The 20,830-nt window shown below is 44.4% G+C and overlaps 1 protein-coding gene across 2 annotated transcripts in view; it reads left to right on the plus strand.

Moving 5' to 3' along the window:
- NUP133 (nucleoporin 133) overlaps positions 1–20,830 on the plus strand; it is a 54,992-nt gene that overhangs the window by 12,636 nt on the left and 21,526 nt on the right. For both annotated transcript variants that reach the window (XM_036829250.1, XM_036829251.1), the window contains exons 9-15: positions 1,773–1,920; positions 5,244–5,391; positions 6,246–6,403; positions 7,857–7,948; positions 12,720–12,883; positions 14,712–14,806; positions 17,499–17,723. In XM_036829250.1, the coding sequence (XP_036685145.1) occupies positions 1,773–1,920; positions 5,244–5,391; positions 6,246–6,403; positions 7,857–7,948; positions 12,720–12,883; positions 14,712–14,806; positions 17,499–17,723 (1,030 nt within the window). The remainder of the gene's footprint in view (positions 1–1,772; positions 1,921–5,243; positions 5,392–6,245; positions 6,404–7,856; positions 7,949–12,719; positions 12,884–14,711; positions 14,807–17,498; positions 17,724–20,830) is intronic.

Here is a 20,830-nt window from a genome sequence, read left to right on the forward strand (position 1 = left end):
TGGCGCGTGGGCTTAGCTGCCCCGCGGCGTGTGGGATCTTAGTTCCCTGACCAGGGATCGAACCCATGTCCCCTGCATTGGAAGGCGGATTCTTTACCACTGGACCACCAACGAAGTCCCTGTCCAATTTTTACTGATTTGCAGAATTGGTTATCTTCGTATCATCTTTACTACCTAAAATAGCTTCATGTTTTTTTAATCAGGAAGATTTTTTTTATAAAGATGTCAAATGAAACTGGTCCGAGCACCACTCCCTGAGGAATCCTCTGTTAGCTGTGTCTCCGGGCCTCGGGGGGCACCCCGTACCCCACGGCGGTCCAGTCTTCGGGGTGGCTTCAGTGTCGAGCCTCATCTGGGCGTGGCCGTCTCTCCCTCCCTACCTGGTGCGGAGGGCGGCTCTCAGGACCGCAGTCTCTGCGGCCTCGCTCACTTCCTTCTTACGTGTCATCAGGAGCTCTTTAGGTCACTGCCAATATGTTCAGATGTGGGCCAGTGTCCTTGAATTCTTCTCGGGAATTCAGGTAGAAGTGATAAGGTCTGGGGAGCTGGAGGAAGAGAACAGTGGAGAAGGGAAATGAGAGCCGCGTTAGGACTGCTTGGTTTGAAGTGCATGTCGTCCAGCCACTAGCTCGGTTTATTATTTTTAGTTGTCAATAGAGGGTGCTTGCCACCCTGTTAATATTTCTGAGACTTGAACGAGAGTTGCTAAAAATGCTACTAAATGTTTTAGAAGGGTTGAGATTAGAGACCATTTAATTGGTTGGGGGCAACAACTTTGATAGACTTAAGAGGACCATATACACTTTAAGATGGAAAAAGGTTTGTTTTTCACATATACAGCAGCTTGAATATACAGCAGCAGTTCTATGATTGGTTATTAAAATTAAAAACAAAATGTTTTTCCTCTGTACAAAAGTAAGCTTTAAAGAACAGATTAGATCAGGGGTTGGCAACCTTTCCTGTGAAGGGTCCAAAACTATTTTATATTTTCAGGCTTTGGGGACCATGTGGTCTTCACTGCAGCTCTTTTACTCTATCACTGGTAGCATTAAAGCATCCATAGACAACACATAACAAGCGGCGTGGCTGCATGGCAGGAAAGCTTCAACCTGGGCTCAGTTTAGTCTGAGAGCTGCACTTTGCCAATCCCTGTATTTGATGATTTGTTGGTGTTTTTAAGTCAGATTTATTGAGTTATATTTTACATATAGAAAATACCTTGCGCCCTTTTTAATGTATAATTTGGTGAGTTTTGACAAACGTGGAGTCATTTAACTAGAACCGCAATCAAGATACAGAACAGTTCTATCACTCCAAAAATTCCCTGGTACTCTTTTGTCAACCCCTCTCTCCACTTGCAGCTCCTGGTAACCATTGATGTATTTTCTGTCCTTATAGTATAAATGGAATCATAGGGTATAAAGCCTTTTGAGTCTGGCTTCTTTCACTTAGCATAATGCATTTGATATTCATTCAGTGGTTTCTTCCTTTTTACTGCTGAGTAGTAGTTCATTGTATAGATTTACCAGGATTTGTTTATCTATTCAGCAGTTGAAGGATACTGGGTTGTTTCCAGTTTTAGGCAGTCATTAGTAAAGCCACTATAAACACTTGGACACAGGTTTTTGTGTGAAGATAGGTTTTTATTTCTCTTGGGTAAATATCTAGGACTGGGCTTGCTAGGTCATATGGGAAATGCGTGTTTACCTCTTCAAGACCTTGCCGGACTGCTTTCCCAAAGAGGCAATAGATCTTTCTTTCTCACTGATTAGCGACGGGCTCCTGATTTTGGCAGCGGCGTGGCACCTGGCGGACAAGCCCTGTCTCGTCTATTGCTCGCTGGTAACAGTAGAAGATAACGGCTGCCAAGTGTCAGATGCAGTGACCGTGGAAGTCACTCAGTATAACCCACCTTTTCAGGTAAGGTTTCCATCTGTAAGTTAAAGTACAAAGTGACAGTAACATGCTGAGTTTTTTTCCTAACCATTGCAGGGTCAGATTCTTTGAGAAATTCATCTGCAGAGCTTGGAAGTACATTTTATTTTATTTTTTAAAAAAATCTCTGTATTGATTTATTGTTACTATTATTTTTGGCAGCTTGCGGGATTTTAGTTCCCCGACCAGAGATTGAACCTGGGCCCTCGGCAGAGAAAGTGCAGAGTCCTAACCACTGGACTGCCAGGGAGTTCCTGGAAGTACATTTTAAATAGCTAGTTTTTAGGCATTGCATTCTGTTTGCCATCTCATACTCAATCCTTTGCTCAGCCTTAGCTAACGAGAAGTGAGGGTGGGAACCCCTGACGGCAAGGAACGTCTTTCTCCTGCCGTAGCTCTGTGAAGGGACTTTCATTTCGGTATTACTGAGAAGAAAGAAAACACTGATGATGAACCGCAGGTGAAAAATAAGGAAGAAACCTGATATGAATTGGGCTTTGGTTTTGAGCCCTATATACTACAGAAAAATCCTGGTTTTGCTCAAAGTAGGATTATATTTGTAGGTAACCACATTATATTCTTGTCAAAGTTCATGTGAACGATTAAAAGGCAAGCTCTCTAATTTTAAGCTCCTTAATAGCCATTGAACATTGTTGAATAAGTATGATGTTTTTGAGGAAGGGCCTTAACTGCTGTAAATTCAGTTCATTTAACCTTGTATAGTATCTAATTCTGTTGAACTCTTACTCTTAATATGATTTGTGTAGCTGAGTGCCGTAAGGAAATCTTTTAGTTTGGTCTTTTATTTCAAACAGAAATAAACCTTATGTGTTCTGATTATACAAGAAAAATATGCTCAGTGTTAAAATTTTTCAGACAGTGGGAAAGGGTATAAAGAAGACAATTTGAGAATAAAAAAATTCCATGTTTATGTTATGTTTGTAAAATTCTTTTAATAAATGGAATATCCTTTTTAGCTTTTGCTAATTTTATGATTTAATTAGGTCTTATTTCTATTTTTAATTCCATATATGAACAAATTAACTCAGTTTTCTTGTGCTTGATATCTGGACAGTGAAGAAAAAGACAATATTTATCAGGGGTCGTTTATAAAATAAATTTGTCAATTCTAAAATAAATAATAAACTAATCCTTTTATTTTCGTCCTCACATTTGTTACAGGCATTTAGTTAAAATCTTATCACCATGGAAACGTTTTCAAACTTTGCTAATTATTTGCAACTCAGCATATGATCTCTCTAATTGATGTTTATAAACTTATTCTGTCATGTTTTGTAAATCATCTGATGGGTAGTGTTTAGGTTTTCACAAGGATAATCAACGAATTATTTTATCATTTTTATGAGCGTACAAAAGTGTGAATTATAAAATCATACAAACAAGTATTTTTGTTTCAATTCTTTTTTTTTTTATTTTTTTTATTTTTATTTTTTTATTTTTTTAAACATCTTTATTGAAGTATAATTGCCTTACAATGATGTGTTAGCTCCTGCTTTATAACAAAGTTAATCAGTTATACATATACAATATGTTCCCATATCTCTTCCCTCTTGCATCTCCCTCCCTCCCACCCTCCCCATCCCACCCCTCTAGGTGGTCACAAAGCACCGAGCTGATCTCCCTGTGCTATGCGGCTGCTTCCCACTAGCTATCTATTTTACATTTGGTAGTGTATATATGTCCATGACACTCTCTCACCCTGTCACATCTCACCCCACCCCCTCCCCATATCCTCAAGTCCATTCTCTAGTAGGTCTGTGTCTTTATTCCCGTCTTGCCACTAGGTTCTTCATGGCTTTTTTTTTTCCTTAGATTCCGTATATATGTGTTAGCATACTGTATTTGTTTTTCTCTTTCTGACTTACTTCACTCTGTATGACAGACTCTAACTCCATCCACCTCATTACAAATACCTCCATTTCATTTCTTTTTATGGCTGAGTAATATTCCATTGTATATATGTGCCACATCTTCTTTATCCATTCATCTGTCGATGGACATTTAGGTTGCTTCCATGTCCTGGCTATTGTAAATAGAGCTGCAATGAACATTTTGGTACATGACTCTTTTTGAACTATGGTTTTCTCAGGGTATATGCCCAGTAGTGGGATTGCTGGATCGTATGGTAGTTCTATTTGTAGTTTTTTAAGGAACCTCCATACTGTTCTCCATAGTGGCTGTATCAATTTACATTCCCACCAACAGTGCAAGAGTGTTCCCTTTCCTCCACACCCTCTCCAGCATTTATTGTTTCTAGATTTTTTGATGATGGCCATTCTGACCAGTGTGAGATGATATCTCATTGTAGTTTTGATTTGCATTTCTCTAATGATTAATGATGTTGAGCATTCTTTCATGTGTCTGTAGGCCATCTGTATATCTTCTTTGGAGAAATGTCTATTTAGGTCTTCTGCCCATTTTTGGATTGGGTTGTTCGTTTTTTTGTTATTGAGCTGCATGAGCTGCTTGTAAATCTTGGAGATTAATCCTTTGTCAGTTGCTTCATTTGCAAATATTTTCTCCCATTCTGATGGTTGTCTTTTGGTCTTGTTTATGGTTTCCTTTGCTGTGCAAAAGCTTTTAAGTTTCATGAGGTCCCATTTGTTTATTTGTGTTCTTATTTCCATTTCTCTGGGAGCTGGGTCAAAAAGAATCTTGCTGTGATGTATGTCATAGAGTGTTTTGCCTATGTTTTCCTCTAAGAGTTTGATAGTGTCTGGTCTTACACTTAGGTCTTTAATCCATTTTGAGTTTATTTTTGTGCATGGTGTCAGGAAGTGTTCTAATTTCATACTTTTACATGTATCTGTCCAGTTTTCCCAGCACCACTTATTGAAGAGGCTGTCTTTTCTCCACTGTATATGCTTGCCTCCTTTATCAAAGATAAGGTGACCATATGTGCGTGGGTTTATCTCTGGGCTTTCTATCCTGTTCCATTGATCAATATTTCTGTTTTTGTGCCAGTACCAAACTGTCTTGATTACTGTAGCTTTGTAATATAGTCTGAAGTCAGGGAGCCTGATTCCCCCATCTCCATTTTTCGTTCTCAAGATTGCTTTGGCTATTCGGGGTCTTTTGTGTTTCCATACAAATTGTGAAATTTTTTGTTCTAGTTCTGTGAAAAATGCCAGTGGTAGTTTGATAGGGATTGCATTGAATCTGTAGATTGCTTTGGGTAGTAGAGTCATTTTCACAATGTTGATTCTTCCAATCCAGGAACATGGTATATCTTTCCATCTATTTGTGTTTCAATTCTGATTAAATGTAATCTTAAATTTAATTTTCAGTCTGAAGACTTGATTATATGTCAGTTGATGGTCCCAAACTTTTCAAACCAGACTGCCTATCTGTATACTGAAAGTGCTGTCTACGTGTGCTCCACAGGAACTGGGAAGTTTTCTCTTCCTCAGGAGAAAATCGTCTTCAATACACAAGGTAGGGTAGTGGTTTCAGAAACTAGGATTCGGGAACTCATTAGTCATTCTGAGCAGTTTTTGTTCTCTTTCCGTAAACTTTGCTTCAAGCATGATGCCTGTGACATTCAATACCACACCTACAATAGCTGAAAGACTGGAAGGGTGGTAGAATTCCCAAACTGATATATTTATGGGCAAAAAATAGTAACGTTTTCCCCAGAAGAGGCCAAGAAGAAAAGAACTGATGCTGACAGAAGTAATTGCTTGTTCCTGGTCAGTAAGAGTGACTTATTCTGAGTTGATATTCTTTAAATGTTTGTCCAGACCCCTGGGTAAGAAGAATCCCAGGTGCTGGACTAATGCAAGGGGGCTGGAATTGGCGGGGAGGTGTGGGTAATGGGGGAAGCCAGCCAGGAGTGACAAACACCAAGCGGACAGTCTCATCAGGGTCTTTATCTTAAGGGGCAAAGGCCAAATCCATGTGAGGCAGCAGGATGGAACCTCGGTTCTCTAGTCCCAGCACCAGAGCCTTGACTGGGTGCGTGGGATGCTGTTAAGACTCCAAGAGAGCTTAAACCTTTTCCTTCCGCACTGGCTTACTCAGTAAGTCAAGGTAGGGTTGGCAAGCTGTACTCTGAGTCTCGCAGAAGGGATGATTTTCTTGTTTGGTGCTCTGTACCCACTACTCTTGGAAGGCACAGTGAAGGACACAGCCTACCACTCCAGATAGCGGGGAGCCTTGACTTTTGACGTGGGATTACAGAGTAGGAGTAACACGGCAAAGGATATCACCAGGATTTTCTTCTGGGAGGTGGATTTAGGAAAGTACTTTTTGGTTACGTCTATCTGATCGTGTATTTTTCTTTCTCTTAGGAGATAGTATTTTAGGAGCTGGTTCCTGTGGGGGCGTTCCTATCCTTTTTTCTAGAAACAGTGGATTGGTGTCGATTACTTCAAGGGAAAATGTGTCCGTATTGGTAGAAGACCTTGAAGATTCCCTGGCATCTTCAGTTGCTGGACCAGGCAATGAGGTAACGTGGTTCCATACGATATTTTTTTTTTTTTTAAGTATAGTTGGTTTAAAGTGTAGTTGATTTGCAAAGGATTTAACCACTTTTATCAGGATATTTCCCACAAATGTTTAAAAGTCAGACACTTTTAAAAGAGTTGTGATGAAGACATTAGTTCTTTTATCTCTCTCATCTCTTTTGTGCTTTTATTCAGAAGCGACTACTTGTAAGTCCTTCAGCTGTTTCTTTTGGTGTTTTCCTCCACATTTCTAAGTAATACGCGTGTATTGCTGTCTCTCATTCACTAATTCTCGTCTGTAGATCTCCTGTCATGGAAGATGAGGGCTTGGGGTAGCCTGCACTCCTCTCTCTGCCTTTATCATCCCAGTATACATTTTTCCCATTATAATGGCAGTGTGAACGTCGTTGATAGTCCAGAGTGAAGCAGTGTGCTGATTACATCTCCTTTAGTGTACAACTGTGTGCGATTCTTGGAGTGGACTAATTTCCTATTCGCTTACTTTCCTTTGCTATCTGGCTTAATCTTCCCACACCCTCCAGCAGCTCCGTAGGCGCCTTTCTGTAAAGCTTTGCCCAGGGTCACGTCTCTAGAGAAGCCCCTTGCCTGCTGTCTGCCAGGAACTGCCTGGCCCCGCACTGCACGGGTTTGCCCGGCCTTCTCCCTGCTCTGTCACTTGCTGCTCCTCCTCCTGCTTTCCATCTTTGTGTGTTGCAGTTGGAACCGCAGATGTGTGGTGGTTGTGTTTCTTTTTCTTCTTTTTCTTCTGGGATGATTTTTGAGGGGAGAGTGGGGAAAAAAAACATCATTTTTTTTTTTCCTGTCATCTTGAATTCTGAAATACCCTGATCCTTAAAAAAGATTTTTATCATTCTTTTACAGGAGGCTAAAAATGAACACTGTTTGGGGTAATTTCTGTTTGAATAGTATGTAAAATATATAGACTGTGTAATTCAAAATGAAAATGATCTGATACAGGTTCAACAGAAAGTAACTTTTTTTTTTTACTTTTGTTCTTTTGTAATCATGTGGTTTTCATAATACTGCTGTATGTTCTGAAATTGTCTTACAGTATTCCATTTCTTTTAAATTTCTCTAAGTTTTTCTTTAAGACTGAAATCAACCATTATGCTTAGAAATATACTTTGTGATGAGTTGTATAAGGGTAAGCCTATAAGAAGGTTGTGTTGTGATGAAATCTCCAGATGATTTTACTCACAGTATAATCCCTGAATTATATATACATTTTCTATAGGACTTTAGTTGATCATTTGGTGTGTTTTATCTTGTTTCAATAAATGTCTTAAGAATCAATATATAAACCATTGGTATAGAGAGTATGGCAAACAGCTGTGTGTCTGTACTGTTGCTCTCATAGGTGGGTCCAATGTTTAGTCCAATAACTAAGAATATTCTTATACCTTCACCTCTAAATTATAGTTTGTTATTTTACAGAGTGTGGTTTTTGACACCTCTACCAAGAATGAGACTGTTGCCCGGGAAGATAAAACCAAATTGCTAAAAGCTGCTTTTCTGCAATACTGCAGGTATAACAAGTTTTTTTTTTTTTTTTTTTTTTTTTTAAATTTTTATTTATTTATTTATTTATTTTTGGCTGTGTTGGGTCTTCGTTTCTGTGCGAGGGCTTTCTCTAGTTGCGGCGAGCGGGGGCCACTCTTCATCGCGGTGCGCGGGCCTCTCACTATCGCAGCCTCTCTTGTTGCGGAGCACGGGCTCCAGACGCGCAGGCTCAGTAGCTGTGGCTCACGGGCCCAGTTGGTCCGCGGCATGTGGGATCTTCCCAGACCAGGGCTCGAACCCGCGTCCCCTGCATTGGCAGGCAGATTCTCAACCACTGCGCCACCAGGGAAGCCCCACAAGTTTTTAAAATTACTGCTCTTTTGATGTCCGAGGACACACGTTACTGGTTTGTTGATTAGCGGGAGCGAGTTGGAGGAGTGAAGCCATCAAGGAGGAGATGCTTTTCTGAGCTTTAGCACTTCAGCAAACTCTGCTTCTGAACTTGGTGTCCGCAGGGGGGTTCCAGCTGGGCTGGGAAAAACCTGGTGTAACACAGCCTCTCCACGCGATGGAAACAGGGTCCCACTAGAAATGGTGGCCCTGAGGACAGCTTGCAGGCATGCTTTATGTATAATGTGAAAGCAGTGACGTTGCTTACAAAGGGTTATCATCGCTGTTGTAAAGGAATTAGGCTTGGCCTGTTGGTTGAGTTCTGCTGTGTAGACATCACCACAGAACTCAGTGGCTTATTTAATACAGCTTCTGGCCCTGGGTCTGGTTGTTTGGGGCTGTGCTGGGGTGGCAGTTTTCCTGGTCCTGCCTGGGCTCGCGCATGGTCTGTGGTCAGCAGCCAGCTGTCTGGTTACACTTGCTCCCGTCTGGGGACCCCGGCTGGTCAGCTCTGTCTGCCTCATGTGGCATCTCTTCCTCTAGCAGGCTGCCCTGGCCTGCTCACAAACCTCAGGGTTCTGGAAGTGGAAGAGAGGAGGCCTTGCTGCACAAGTGCTCTTCGAGTCTCTGCTTGGTCACATTTGCTAATATCCCGTTGGCCCCAGCGAGTCCCGGGGTGAGGCCCCGTGGAAGGACGCTCGCAGGAGGGTGTGCGCGGGCTGGAGGAAACAGCTGCACTCACTCTGTCACACTTGCTGCCCCTATACAGTCATTTCAGTCCGTCCTACACACACGTTCTGCATGTTCTGTATCTGGTACCTTCCATTTATGTTGGAATGAATACTCAGGAAAATTGTGATCCAGCCCTTGCTCTGTCCCTGATTAGCTGTGTGAGACTTTGGACACATTGCTTAATGTTTCTGGAATTGGGGTTTAGCGGATCTTTGTTTTGAAGAAATATTCAGACTTTACTGCCTCCATTTTCCCCGCTCTCAGCTCGTGGTCCCGTAATCGCACTCCTGGTGGTGTCTGGTGCGTGGCGGCTCCCTCTCACAGAAGGGACACCCTTGAGACTTCGCAGTGCGTTTACAGGTTGAAAATTCTCTGCCATCGCAGTGATGGTCTCCTGAGCTTCATTTCCTGTCCAGAAGAGGGCAGTTTGTTTGTTTCTGTTTTTAAATAGTATTCTTTTAATCTTGTTCTGTTGCATGGTGTTCAGTCTGACTGCCAAGATTTGGATTAATGCTATGATTTTATCTTGTATAAATTTATCCTTTAATTAACAGTTCTGTCAGACTTGTGGCATCTCAACATTTAAATGGTAATGGAGTCACTGTACTAGTTTCCTGTGCCTGCTGTAGTGAATTGCCACAAACTGGGTGGCATAAAACAATAGAAATTTATTCTGTCACAGTTCTGGAGGCCAGACGTCCAGAAGGACGGTGGCAGCAGGGCCGTGTACCCTCTGAAGGCTCTGGGGAAGGATCTTCGCTAGCCTCTCCCTTAGCTCCTGGTGATTGCGGGCAGTTGTTGGCTTTCCTTGGCCACGTACGCCTCCCTCCAGCTGTCTCTCTTGGCATCTGGCCTTCTTCCCTGTGCATCTGTCTTCACGTGTCCTGATGATGACACCAGTCATTGGGTTTAGGGCCCACCCTAATCCAGTATGACCTCATCATAAACTTAGCTGATCGTATCTTCAAAAACCTTATGTCCAGATAAGGTCACGTGCTGAGGTTCTGGGTGGACTTGTGTTTGGGGGAACACTATTCAACCCAGTATAGTCATTTCTAAATGTTTTACTGGGGAAGATGATTAAGTACGAAAAGCGGACCCTGACCTCAAGTGCTCAGAGCGTAGTAACCTCAGGACCGGTGTTATTGGGCTTCTAACACAACTGTGCCTTCTACTTATCCTGTTTAGCATAAAGTACCATGAGGTTAGCAAGTAATCATTTCTGGGGTGGTGCCAGCCAATAGTCTAAAACAGTTAGCCTCTTCACAACTGGGATCATGGAACCTTTAAAGCGGCGTTGCTCAGCCTTCTCACTGCTGACGTTTGAGGCCGGGCGGTCTTTGTTGTGGGGCCGTGCTGTGCGCTGCAGGGCGTTCGGCAGCGTGTCTGGCCTCTTCCCCTGGCCTCTTCCCGTCTGACGCCGGTAGCCTCCTTCCCCCCAGCGCGTGGCAGCCAGAGTTATTTTCAGGGGGTCAGAGCTGCTGGATAGAACTCTCAGCTGTTATCCGTTCAGTTTTTTGCTAAGGTAATATTACTATTTTTATAGCATGGTTTCTTTGAAATTAATTTTTATATTGTTTTGATTTTCATTTTACTTAATATAAATATAAAAGCTTTTGTTCATGAGAGTTTTAAGAAACTTAGTCTTTTGATTAAAATAGTTCATTATCGAGTGATCGTGCCATAGTCCACTTTGTATTCCCATGACCTCTAGCATAACCAGGTTTCCGGCTTCAACCTTGCCTTTAACACTTTGCGGCAGTTTTTCTGTGTTTCTCTGGTCGGCTCTGTCTCCTGTTCTGCAGAGACCATTTCAACCCTTTCCTCGCCTCCTCTGCCTTCCCACTTCTCTGCCCCTTTCCCCCCGAGGCAGCTGACTCAGGCTCCTGTTCCACAGAGATAGTAGACACCATCAGAGGACAACTCCCTGTCCTTAGCGCCCGCAAACCTACCTGCATCCCGACTCCTCTTCCCCTTTCCCTCCCTGGGGAGTAGGAAGAGGTGTTCTTCTTCCCAAGGCCAGTCTCTCTGCTCTGAGTGCCGTGGTGTCCTGTTTCCCTTGAGACTGTACTCTCTCAGTTACTCCGCTTCTACATCTTTGACCCTGTGCTGGCCTCTTCTCATCAGCTGTTAATCATATTTAATCTGCCATTTTTACAAAAGACCAGTCTTTGACTTGTCCCCCTTTGAGCTGGCACCTCTTCTGCTTGTTCCTGTTTATAGCTAAGCTGCCTGAAACGTTGTCTCCAGTTGTTATTGTCTTCCATATTTTTCTCTTTCTACTCCCTGCACCATCTTTCCTCCTTCCTTGGCTTCATTTGCTGAAGAAGCACAGCCCTGCCTTGCTCTGGGCCATTACGTACAAATGAAGAACGTTCAGAAGCAGTTGTGTGTTCCACAGGAACCTAGTTGTAACACATCTGAAACTGTGCTTGGCTTCCCCAGAGCTTATTCTTTCTTTCCTAGCCCCTGTTCCAGTGGCAGGTCCTAGCAGCCACAGTCAGTTGTTCAGTCATCCTTACACATCAGACCCAACCGATGGCCAGAATTTCCCGCCTGTGTCTCTTTCTCAAAGCTGTCTGCCTGTCTCCTTCGCTGCTGCAGCTGCTGCTGGTGGAAACTCCCGTCCTCTCTTGCCTGGATAGATTTCTGCAGTAACCTCCTCACTGGATTTTTCTCTCTCCTGTCTGACCCCCCCATCTCCATAGCATAGTTAGAATGATCTTTTAAAAATAGAACAGATCGCGACATTTCCTTCTAAGCTCAAACTCCGTCACATGCTTTACAAGACCTTCTGTGCTCTGCCCTTTGTTTCTAAGAGGTGTGCCTTGGACCCTTCTTCCCTCTCTCCTCACTGGGTGACCCTCTCTCCCCCAGGGCTTCCGTTCTCTGCTGGGATGCAGGCATACTTCTTAGAGGTCTGCCTTGGACCCTTCTTCCCTCTCTCCTCACTGGGTGACCCTCTCTCCCCCAGGGCTTCCGTTCTCTGCTGGGATGCAGGCATACTTCTTAGAGGTCTGCCTTGGACCCTTCTTCCCTCTCTCCTCACTGGGTGATCCTCTCTCCCCCAGGGCTTCCGTTCTCGGCTGCGATGCAGGCGTACTTCTTAGAGGTGTGTCTTGTGCTCTCCGCCGCTGTGTGCCCCTCCCACACTCACCCCAGCCTCCCTGCGCCTCTTCCTCCAGGAAGTGTGCCCCGCCCCTCGGGGGTTTTGGTTTTCCCTCTGTGCGCTATGTGGCCTCTGCTCTTTCCCTGTCTAGTGTGTGTGTGTAACTGCTTCTTTAATGATCTGACTCCTCACGCCACTGTATACTTTGTGAAGTCTTAGGACTGTGTTCTGATGTTTTGTTTATTGTTCTGTCTCCAGAGCCTGCGTATTATCAGTGTTCAACATATATCTGTTGAATTAATGAATGCATAATTGTCTCCCTTTTAAATAAATGTTATTAGAAGTAATAAACTTTGGGCTAACATATGGGACTTTTAATTTCACAGTTAACTTTTTCATTATGAGTTTAATCCTTTTTTTTAAAATTTTTATTGGGGTATAACTGCTTTACAATGGTGTGTTAGTTTCTGCTTTGTAACAAAGTGAGTCAGCTATACATATACATATGTCCCCCTATCTCCTAATACTTTTACTTTTGATACTTTTGTTTTCTGATTTTCTTTCAGAAAAGATTTAGGTGGTGCTCAGACGCTGGTTGACGAGCTGTTCTCCTCTCACTCTGACTCGGACTCCGACTGTGAACTAGACAGAGCTGTTACCCAGATCAGCGTGGACCTGGCGGACGACTACCCTGCTTCTGATCCGCGGTGGGCCGAGTCTGTGCCCGAGGGTAGCGGCATCCTAATTCTAATGTTACGGGGAAGGATATGCTGGGTCTTTTGTTCAGGCGTTTCTCAGTGTAGGGACATCCTAATTCCAGTGTTACGGGGAAGGATATGCTGGGTCTTTTGTTCAGGCGTTTCTCAGTGCATATTTTTTATTTTCTGAAGCAATTTAATATCAATTCAGTATTTTATAAAAGTTGTAACTTTCCTTATGGTAGATTTTGAAAAGGGCTCAGAACAGGGAGCTCCTGGATGGTCTTAGTGGTTAGGATCTGGAGCTTTCACTGCCATGGCCCGGGTTTGGTCCCTGGTCGGGGAACTGAGATCCCGCAAGCCGTATGGCACGGCCAAAATAAGAAAAATAAAACCACCTCATCTATTTTACATACATACATGCATACATACATAAAGGGCTCAGAACAGGTCTACATAGTAGAATAGAAACTGAGGAAACACTGGAGCAAATCGTACATGTTCTGTCAGAACAGATTAATCAGCCCTACTTAGCTTTCTCAGCATTTTATTTCTAAAAGGAAATTGGTGGCATAGGTAGGCATTTGACACTTGCCCCAAATTAAATGACAATTTTAGCGTAACTCCTGAATTTGGCTAATGGAAATCATGTGCTTGTCTAAGAGCAGCGGTGGTCAGATCTCAGCCGGTAGAAGTGGGCATGTGCCCTCCTGTTCGCCCTGGGTGAAGTGGGCATGTGCCCTCCTGTTCGCCCTGGGTGAAGTGGGCATGTGCCCTCCTGTTCGCCCTGGGTGAAGTGGGCATGTGCCCTCCTGTTCGCCCTGGGTGAAGTGGGCATGTGCCCTCCTGTTCGCCCTGGGTGAGGTGGGCATGTGCCCTCCTGTTCGCCCTGGGTGAGGTGGGCATGTGCCCTCCTGTTCGCCCTGGGTGAGGTGGGCATGTGCCCTCCTGTTCGCCCTGGGTGAGGTGGGCATGTGCCCTCCTGTTCGCCCTGGGTGAGGTGGGCATGTGCCCTCCTGTTCGCCCTGGGTGAGGTGGGCATGTGCCCTCCTGTTCGCCCTGGGTGAGGTGGGCATGTGCCCTCCTGTTCGCCCTGGGTGAGGTGGGCATGTGCCCTCCTGTTCGCCCTGGGTGAGGTGGGCATGTGCCCTCCTGTTCGCCCTGGGTGAGGTGGGCATGTGCCCTCCTGTTCGCCCTGGGTGAGGTGGGCATGTGCCCTCCTGTTCGCCCTGGGTGAGGTGGGCATGTGCCCTCCTGTTCGCCCTGGGTGAGGTGGGCATGTGCCCTCCTGTTCGCCCTGGGTGAGGTGGGCATGTGCCCTCCTGTTCGCCCTGGGTGAGGTGGGCATGTGCCCTCCTGTTCGCCCTGGGTGAGGTGGGCATGTGCCCTCCTGTTCGCCCTGGGTGAAGTGGGCATGTGCCCTCCTGTTCGCCCTGGGTGACTGTCCCTCTTACCCTCCACGCAGCATCGGGGCACTCGGGGGTCCCCAAGGACCATGGGACTGTCACAGACATCCTTCCGCTCCCCAATTTCCTGCCTACCAAGCAATTCTCGTTAGAGTCTTAGGAAGAAAACATCAGTGCTCACCTTCTTTCTTTGACTGTTTTGAGCTGTCAAGCTTAGAATGATACGAATGATGAAGCTAATAATAGCATATTTGTGTTTTGAATAAATACGGTATGAATTGTATCAAACCCCCAAAAGTTTCGTCTAAATTTTTAACCTCTTGGGTATTGTAATTAGTAATTGCGTTGAAAGGTTAGTGCTTTCCTTTTGTATAGATTTTTCTTAACTCTTAATAGCAGTGCTTTCTGTCAAGCCAGTGATTTATGTTTTTGTCTTGTTATTGTGTTTCGCCAGAAGCACCTGGGTTCAGCAATACATCTTTGATTATTCTCCACCAGCTCGAAGACAAGATGAAAGCCCATTCTTTCCTTATGGACTTCATTCACCAAGTAAGCCTCCCAGTTGCTGTGAACAGGGATGGCCGGACACCTGGCTTTATTGTGCCTTTTGTGGCTCGCTCCAGGACAGTGGGAGACCCTTTCTCACTAATTCTGAGGTGTTTCATTGGGTGGGCCATGACTAGTGTTGTCCATTTTCTTTGCTGACTTAAGTAAATAATTCCAGGCCTGTGTGGAGGCCTGTTACTACAAGAGTCAAAGCTGCTTTGAAAATAGGATAAAAAGGAGAAAAATAGTGTATTTCAGCAGAAATGTTATTTCAGCTTTTCTTGTTACATCCTATGATACCCTGCTTTTCATTCGGATTTCCTGTGTGCTTTTATATAAAACTTAGGTTTTCCCGAGTTGATTTTGTATTATTAGAAAGACAGTGAAGAATCTGAAGGCGGTGACAGGTTTTTCTATGTGGATGTTTAATTTCGAGGTGCCATTAGCATCAAATACTCATTTAAAGTATTCTTTTTTTTTTAATTAATTAATTAATTAATTTATTTATTTATTTATGGCTGTGTTGGGTCTTCGTTTCTGTGCGAGGGCTTTCTCTAGTTGCGGCAAGCGGGGACCACTCTTCATCGCAGTGCGCGGGCCTCTCACTGTCGCAGCCTCTCGTTGCGGAGCACAGGCTCCAGACGCGCAGGCTCAGTAGTTGTGGCTCACGGGCCTAGTTGCTCCGCGGCATGTGGAATCTTCCCAGACCAGGGCTCGAACCCGTGTCCCCTGCATTGGCAGGCAGATTCTCAACCACTGCGCCACCAGGGAAGCCCCAAAGTATTCTTTTTTTTTTTAAGGGGTAAGGGAATTCCCATTTATATTGAGCCTAATAATAGAAACTGTTTTTGCTGCTAGACAGAGTTGTTACACAAAATCACCCATCCTTACCTTGTTGATCAGTTGTGGCTCCCAGGCATAATCCAAAAGAATTAATTTAAATCCGTTTTTGCATATTTTTTCCCAGAATCAGTATGCCTCCTTGTTAAAGAGACTGAAGTCAGTGCTGCCTAATAGAACCTTCTGTGGTGATGGGACTGCCCTGTGGCTGTGCCGCCCAGCATGGCAGCCTCAGTCCTGTGTGGCTGCTGAACACTTGAAATTGTTGCTGCAGCTGAGGAACTGAAGTTTACTAAATTTAAATTTAATTAACTTAAAGTCACCACTTTGCTGGATAGTGGCTACCTTATTGGACAGTGTGGTTCTAGAGGATTCCAGAAATACCTTGGTTGTTTCTAATACCTCATTCTGCTTCAATTTTAATGCACAGTCTGGCTCCAGTCTGCTCTTACTGTCTGGGCAAGAGAGCTTTATTTGTTCATTGAGTCTTTTCTTAGTGTTTTAGGTGGGCTACAGATCAATGGGGAAAAAACATGTTTTCTCCTGATGTAATTGTCAAGCGTTATCAGTTAACTCTTAACACATAACAAATACCCCAGGATGTGGTGGGTTAAAACAACTGTGGGTTAGCAGGGCAGTTCTTTGCTGATTTCCCCGGGCCCTCTCCTTGAACTGCATTTGGGGTGGGCTGAGCTGGCAGGTCCCCAGGTGTCTCTCGTCTGACTGGCAGTCGGTGCCTCCGTCCGCTGGGGCCTCTTGGTTCTCCCCCACTTAGTCTCATCCTCCTCTAGGCTGGACTGGCCTCCTGTGGTCTCCAGGCGGCGCTTCAAGGGGATGAACTTAGAAGCTGTAGGCTTCAGACGTCACATGTTATCACTTCCACCAAAGCGACGTTGGTCGAAGCAAGTCACAAGGCCAGGCCAGATAAAAGGGATTGGGAAATTGATTGTGCCTCTTGATGGGAGGAGTGGCAAGGTCACGTTGCAGAAGGGTGTGCGTGCTGGGGTGGGAGTAGTCCGTGGCCCTCACATGCCACACTGCGGGGACGCTAAGTTATGGGGGAGGGTGGTGCGAAGGGGAGGGAGCCATGGAGTTGGAGCCGTTGCGGCATCTCTTGGCACAGCCTTCCTGGGCCTCAGACCCTCGTGGAGTCACACAGCTCTTGGTGGCAGCGTCCGTTGCGAGGGAATGTCTAGCCAGATCTAAAAATCCCAGTCTGCCTGTGCCTTTATATTTCCTTTAATATTTAGAGCTTATGTCATTGAAAGGTTTACGTTAATAATCAGGAAAAATGTACAACTGGATACTTGTATCTAAGGAAATAATTCTGAATATAAAACTCTTCTCCTCAAGCCAGAAATGGGCATCAAGCAAATCAGAGGCAGCTGATGCAAAGGGTCAGAGACCCCCCCCCCCATGGCTTTAGGGTTCTGGAAGATGGAGGCTGCTGAGGTTCTAGTTCTGAAGGTCTGGAGTCTAGGGGAGTTGATCAATGTAGCTAGAAAAGAACAATTTTATGATTTTGATAACCATAAACAATAATTTGAGGAATAAGATAGGTAGAGACAACAGTAGTTGACCCTAATCTTAGAACAGGAATGTCTGTACTTTCTTACAGGTGTAAATGGCCCTGGCTGAAGAGAGAGAGAGAGAGAGAGAGTGAGTGTGTGTGTGTGTGTGTGTGTGTGTGTGTGTGTGTTAGGAACAGCCCCAAAAACCAATAGACGGAGGTCTTTCTGGGGGAGGATGGGGCCAGCATCTCTGTACCCAGTGAGCTGCTGGTGGAAATGTGACTGCGTTCTCCTGTATGTTACTGTGAATGCTTTCTAAGAATACGTGTTCGTCTTGTCACAAGGTCGGCTTGTTTGGACGTCTCGGCACTTCTCCGGTGAGAGGGCTGCCGATGGCCACACGGCTGCTGCTCTGTGAACACGCCGAGAAGCTGGCCGCCGCCATCGTCCTCAAGAACCACCACTCCAGGCTTTCCGACCTTGTGAACACAGCGATACTGATGGCTTTAAACAAGAGGGACTGCGACATCCCGTGCAACCTGACCCCCGCAGACGTCTTCTTCAGAGAGGTGAGATGAGACCCGTCCTCCCCTTAGTGCGGCTCTGGAGCGCCGTGCCATTTACGGAACGGGCCCCCGGCGAGGAAAGGATTGAGGACAAAAGAGCTCCTTGAAGTTTTAAATTGGACTCCATGTTTTCTGGGTAAATTATCCCTCAAAAGTATCACTCATTTATCACTTTCCCTGTAAGTTAGGGCTTGTAAAGATGACTACAAAGTCTTCCCTATCACGTCTGGATGTTTTCCTTGTGTTTCTCCACACCACGTCTTGACTCTGCCTTGGAGGGCATCTCCGTGGTGGGCTCCCCTGCCCCCTGGCTTCTGTTGTTCTGATGAAGGTGCAGCACCATCAGGTCAGAGCTTGGAGCTGTCGTCCCCAGCTTCCTTCCTTGCTGCTTCCACCTGTTTGCTGTGCCTGCTGTCCGACCAGGCTCCTCTCAGGCCGCCCTCTCCGCCCCTCCAGCGACTGCTCTGTCCCAGTGCCCCTTCAGGCCTGGACCTAATCGTGGCTCCCCGTCTTGCTAGCCCGGGGCTGCACCATCCCGCCTTGGTCCCCTGACTCCCGCCCACATCTTTGTAAACAGTCCCTTCACTAAACTCTCCTCAGCTGCCCGCTGGGATCCTGCTCTACACCTCACTTTTAAAGTCAGATTTATTTTCAGAGGAAAAGAAAAACCTGCTGTAAACTTGGGAGGGAGAAAAGATGAAGGTGCTGGCCAGCTGGTGGCAGCCGGACGCTGGTCAGAGCACACAGCTCTGGTACCTGAGTGACACCTCACAGCCTCCTGAAAGGCAGGGCTGACTTTCCCGTCTCCCTTTACAGGTGTTGACGCCAGGACCCAGGGGCCGGTTGACCCAGCTGAGACCCTGGCTCTGAGCCGCCGTCCAGCAGGCTGTTTTGGGGGTGCTAGTCAGTCGCTTCAGGGGTCTGTAGCCCTTCACTAGGGCTGCTCCTTCTCCCTCTGTGGCATTGTCGGAGTTTAGAAGCAGTGCTCGCTCTTCCCCCAGCTCTGTGGGACTTGGGGTTGTTTTTTGCATTTGGGAAACTTTTCTGTCTGGTGCCTCTAATTTTATCTCCTTCCTCGTGCAGTCTGGCTGTCATCTAGCATCTAACAGCCTGTGCCAAGGGTCTCTTCTACTCTGAATATTTGATGTACTGCAACCAAAAATAAGACACTGAACTATGTTCAGTTCTGTTGACTCCATAAATGTATTTAGTTTGAAGAAGGCCTCATTTTTATGCATTTGGGCTTTTTTTCTAGGGAATGTAAGGCAAGCACTTTTCTGTTTTGTTTTGTTTTTTAATCAAGTATACCTGAAATCTGAATGAAAAAAAAGAGAGACAAGTCACCTCAAATTTCATGATCTAACCAAACTGTTGTCATTTTTGTGTCCTTTTTTGTCTTTATTCATACATAATTTTACATGATAAAGTTTTTGTTTTTCTTTTTTAATTATTAATGACGAATTGAGCAAGAGCCTGGTTCCTTTTTCTGCTTTGGATCAAAGTGTAAAGCATACTAGTTAATTAAGTATAAGTACATTTTTCCAATTAACTGGAAAAAAAAAGGGTCTGGAAATTATCAATTGGATGAATACATAATTCATGAGTAGCGCTGTAGGAATATGATAGGGAAAAAAAAAAAAAACTAAAAATGTGATTGGTTCCTCAAAAGAATGCTCCATATGGAAGATAGTAATGTTTAAGACTGTTTACATCACCATTTATCTTAATTTCTCTTTACATTTACTGGTCTTAAGCTTCCTTTGGGTGAAGTTCTAAAGGTCCCCCCACATGGCATAACCATAATAAAAAGAGAGAGCTGAAGAGGGTATGCATGTGTTTAGCGAAAAAATATGTATCAATTTTTTTTTTCTTTTTACCTGTGTCCATCCACTTGGGAGTGGTAAATTACATTACAAACAGGTATGCATTTTAAGAGAAGAGCTGGTTAACTCAAGTCAGGCTCTGATTGGTGGGCTGTGTAGAGGAGATGCGATCTCACAGCCCTGGATAGAAGGTAAAATAATACAGACTGTGCTTGAGGGTTCACCCTCCACCTGTCGCCAGTCTGGAAGGAGCCCCCGCACCTCCTGGGGCTCTGTAAAGCGAGTTAACTGCTTCAGAACAGGCCCTCAACAGTGTTGGTACAGCTTATGAGCAATGTTTGAAACCACTGAACATGTCACTCACGTGGTAAGGCTGTCTAGCAAGTGTCTTGGCATTTTATTTGCTTTTATATTATTTCCTGCCTTTTATATCACATATGCTTTCATTATCTTTTTCACATTAACAGTGTAAAAGATTCTTACAGATTCAAAGTGCCAGAGGTTTCTTGCTAGGGCTGTTAGGATGCCTTTGACTGACATCAGAAATACTAAAGGAAGAAGAGTGATTTTGTTTGGGCTCCACTGTGCATGTGTTTACGAATTGTTCCTTCAACTAGTTTGTAAGCTCCTTGAGGGCAGCAAATCTAATTTCCATTTCTTCTTATCTCTGAGTGTTCAATGCTATGCAAACTCTAAATGCCAAGTAAATATCCACTTGATAAATAAAGGGGGAAAAGCTTAACTGTGGGCTGAAACTGGAAACAAGTGTTTCAGTGCTTAACATTTTTGCACAGTTACGGCATGTTTTAATTAATGACAAAAAATAGAACAGTTACAAGTTATGTATTTAGTTTCTATGTAGCTACTGCTGTTCTACAAACATTTCTATTATGCCTAAAGAAAAGAAGTTCTTCAAAGAAAGAAATAAGCAAGTTCATTGGTTGGATAACTATTTTAATCCATTAGTTCATTCGTTTAATTCATTACTTTGGGGTCTCGCATTGTTATGTGACATCATTTGTAGCCTAGTACTGTTTAAAGGTGGCATTGAGCCCTCATAGCTATAATAAACAAATATTTCAGTTACTTGATATTTAAATAAAAAATCTACCGGCTACCAATCCAGAATTTGCTTGTTTATCAGACTCAGTTATTTGGGCTCTCTACCTTTTAAAGTTAGGAGATTCTCACTTTTCTTGGTTTTTGAATTTGTTTTCATCACTGACCGTCCCTTTGACTACTGAGCAGAGGGTGTGACTTAGTGAGGAAAGCCTGCTGAGTCGATTC

This window comes from Balaenoptera musculus, chromosome 16 (genome assembly GCF_009873245.2).
Source record: "Balaenoptera musculus isolate JJ_BM4_2016_0621 chromosome 16, mBalMus1.pri.v3, whole genome shotgun sequence".
Lineage (NCBI taxonomy): Eukaryota > Metazoa > Chordata > Mammalia > Artiodactyla > Balaenopteridae > Balaenoptera > Balaenoptera musculus.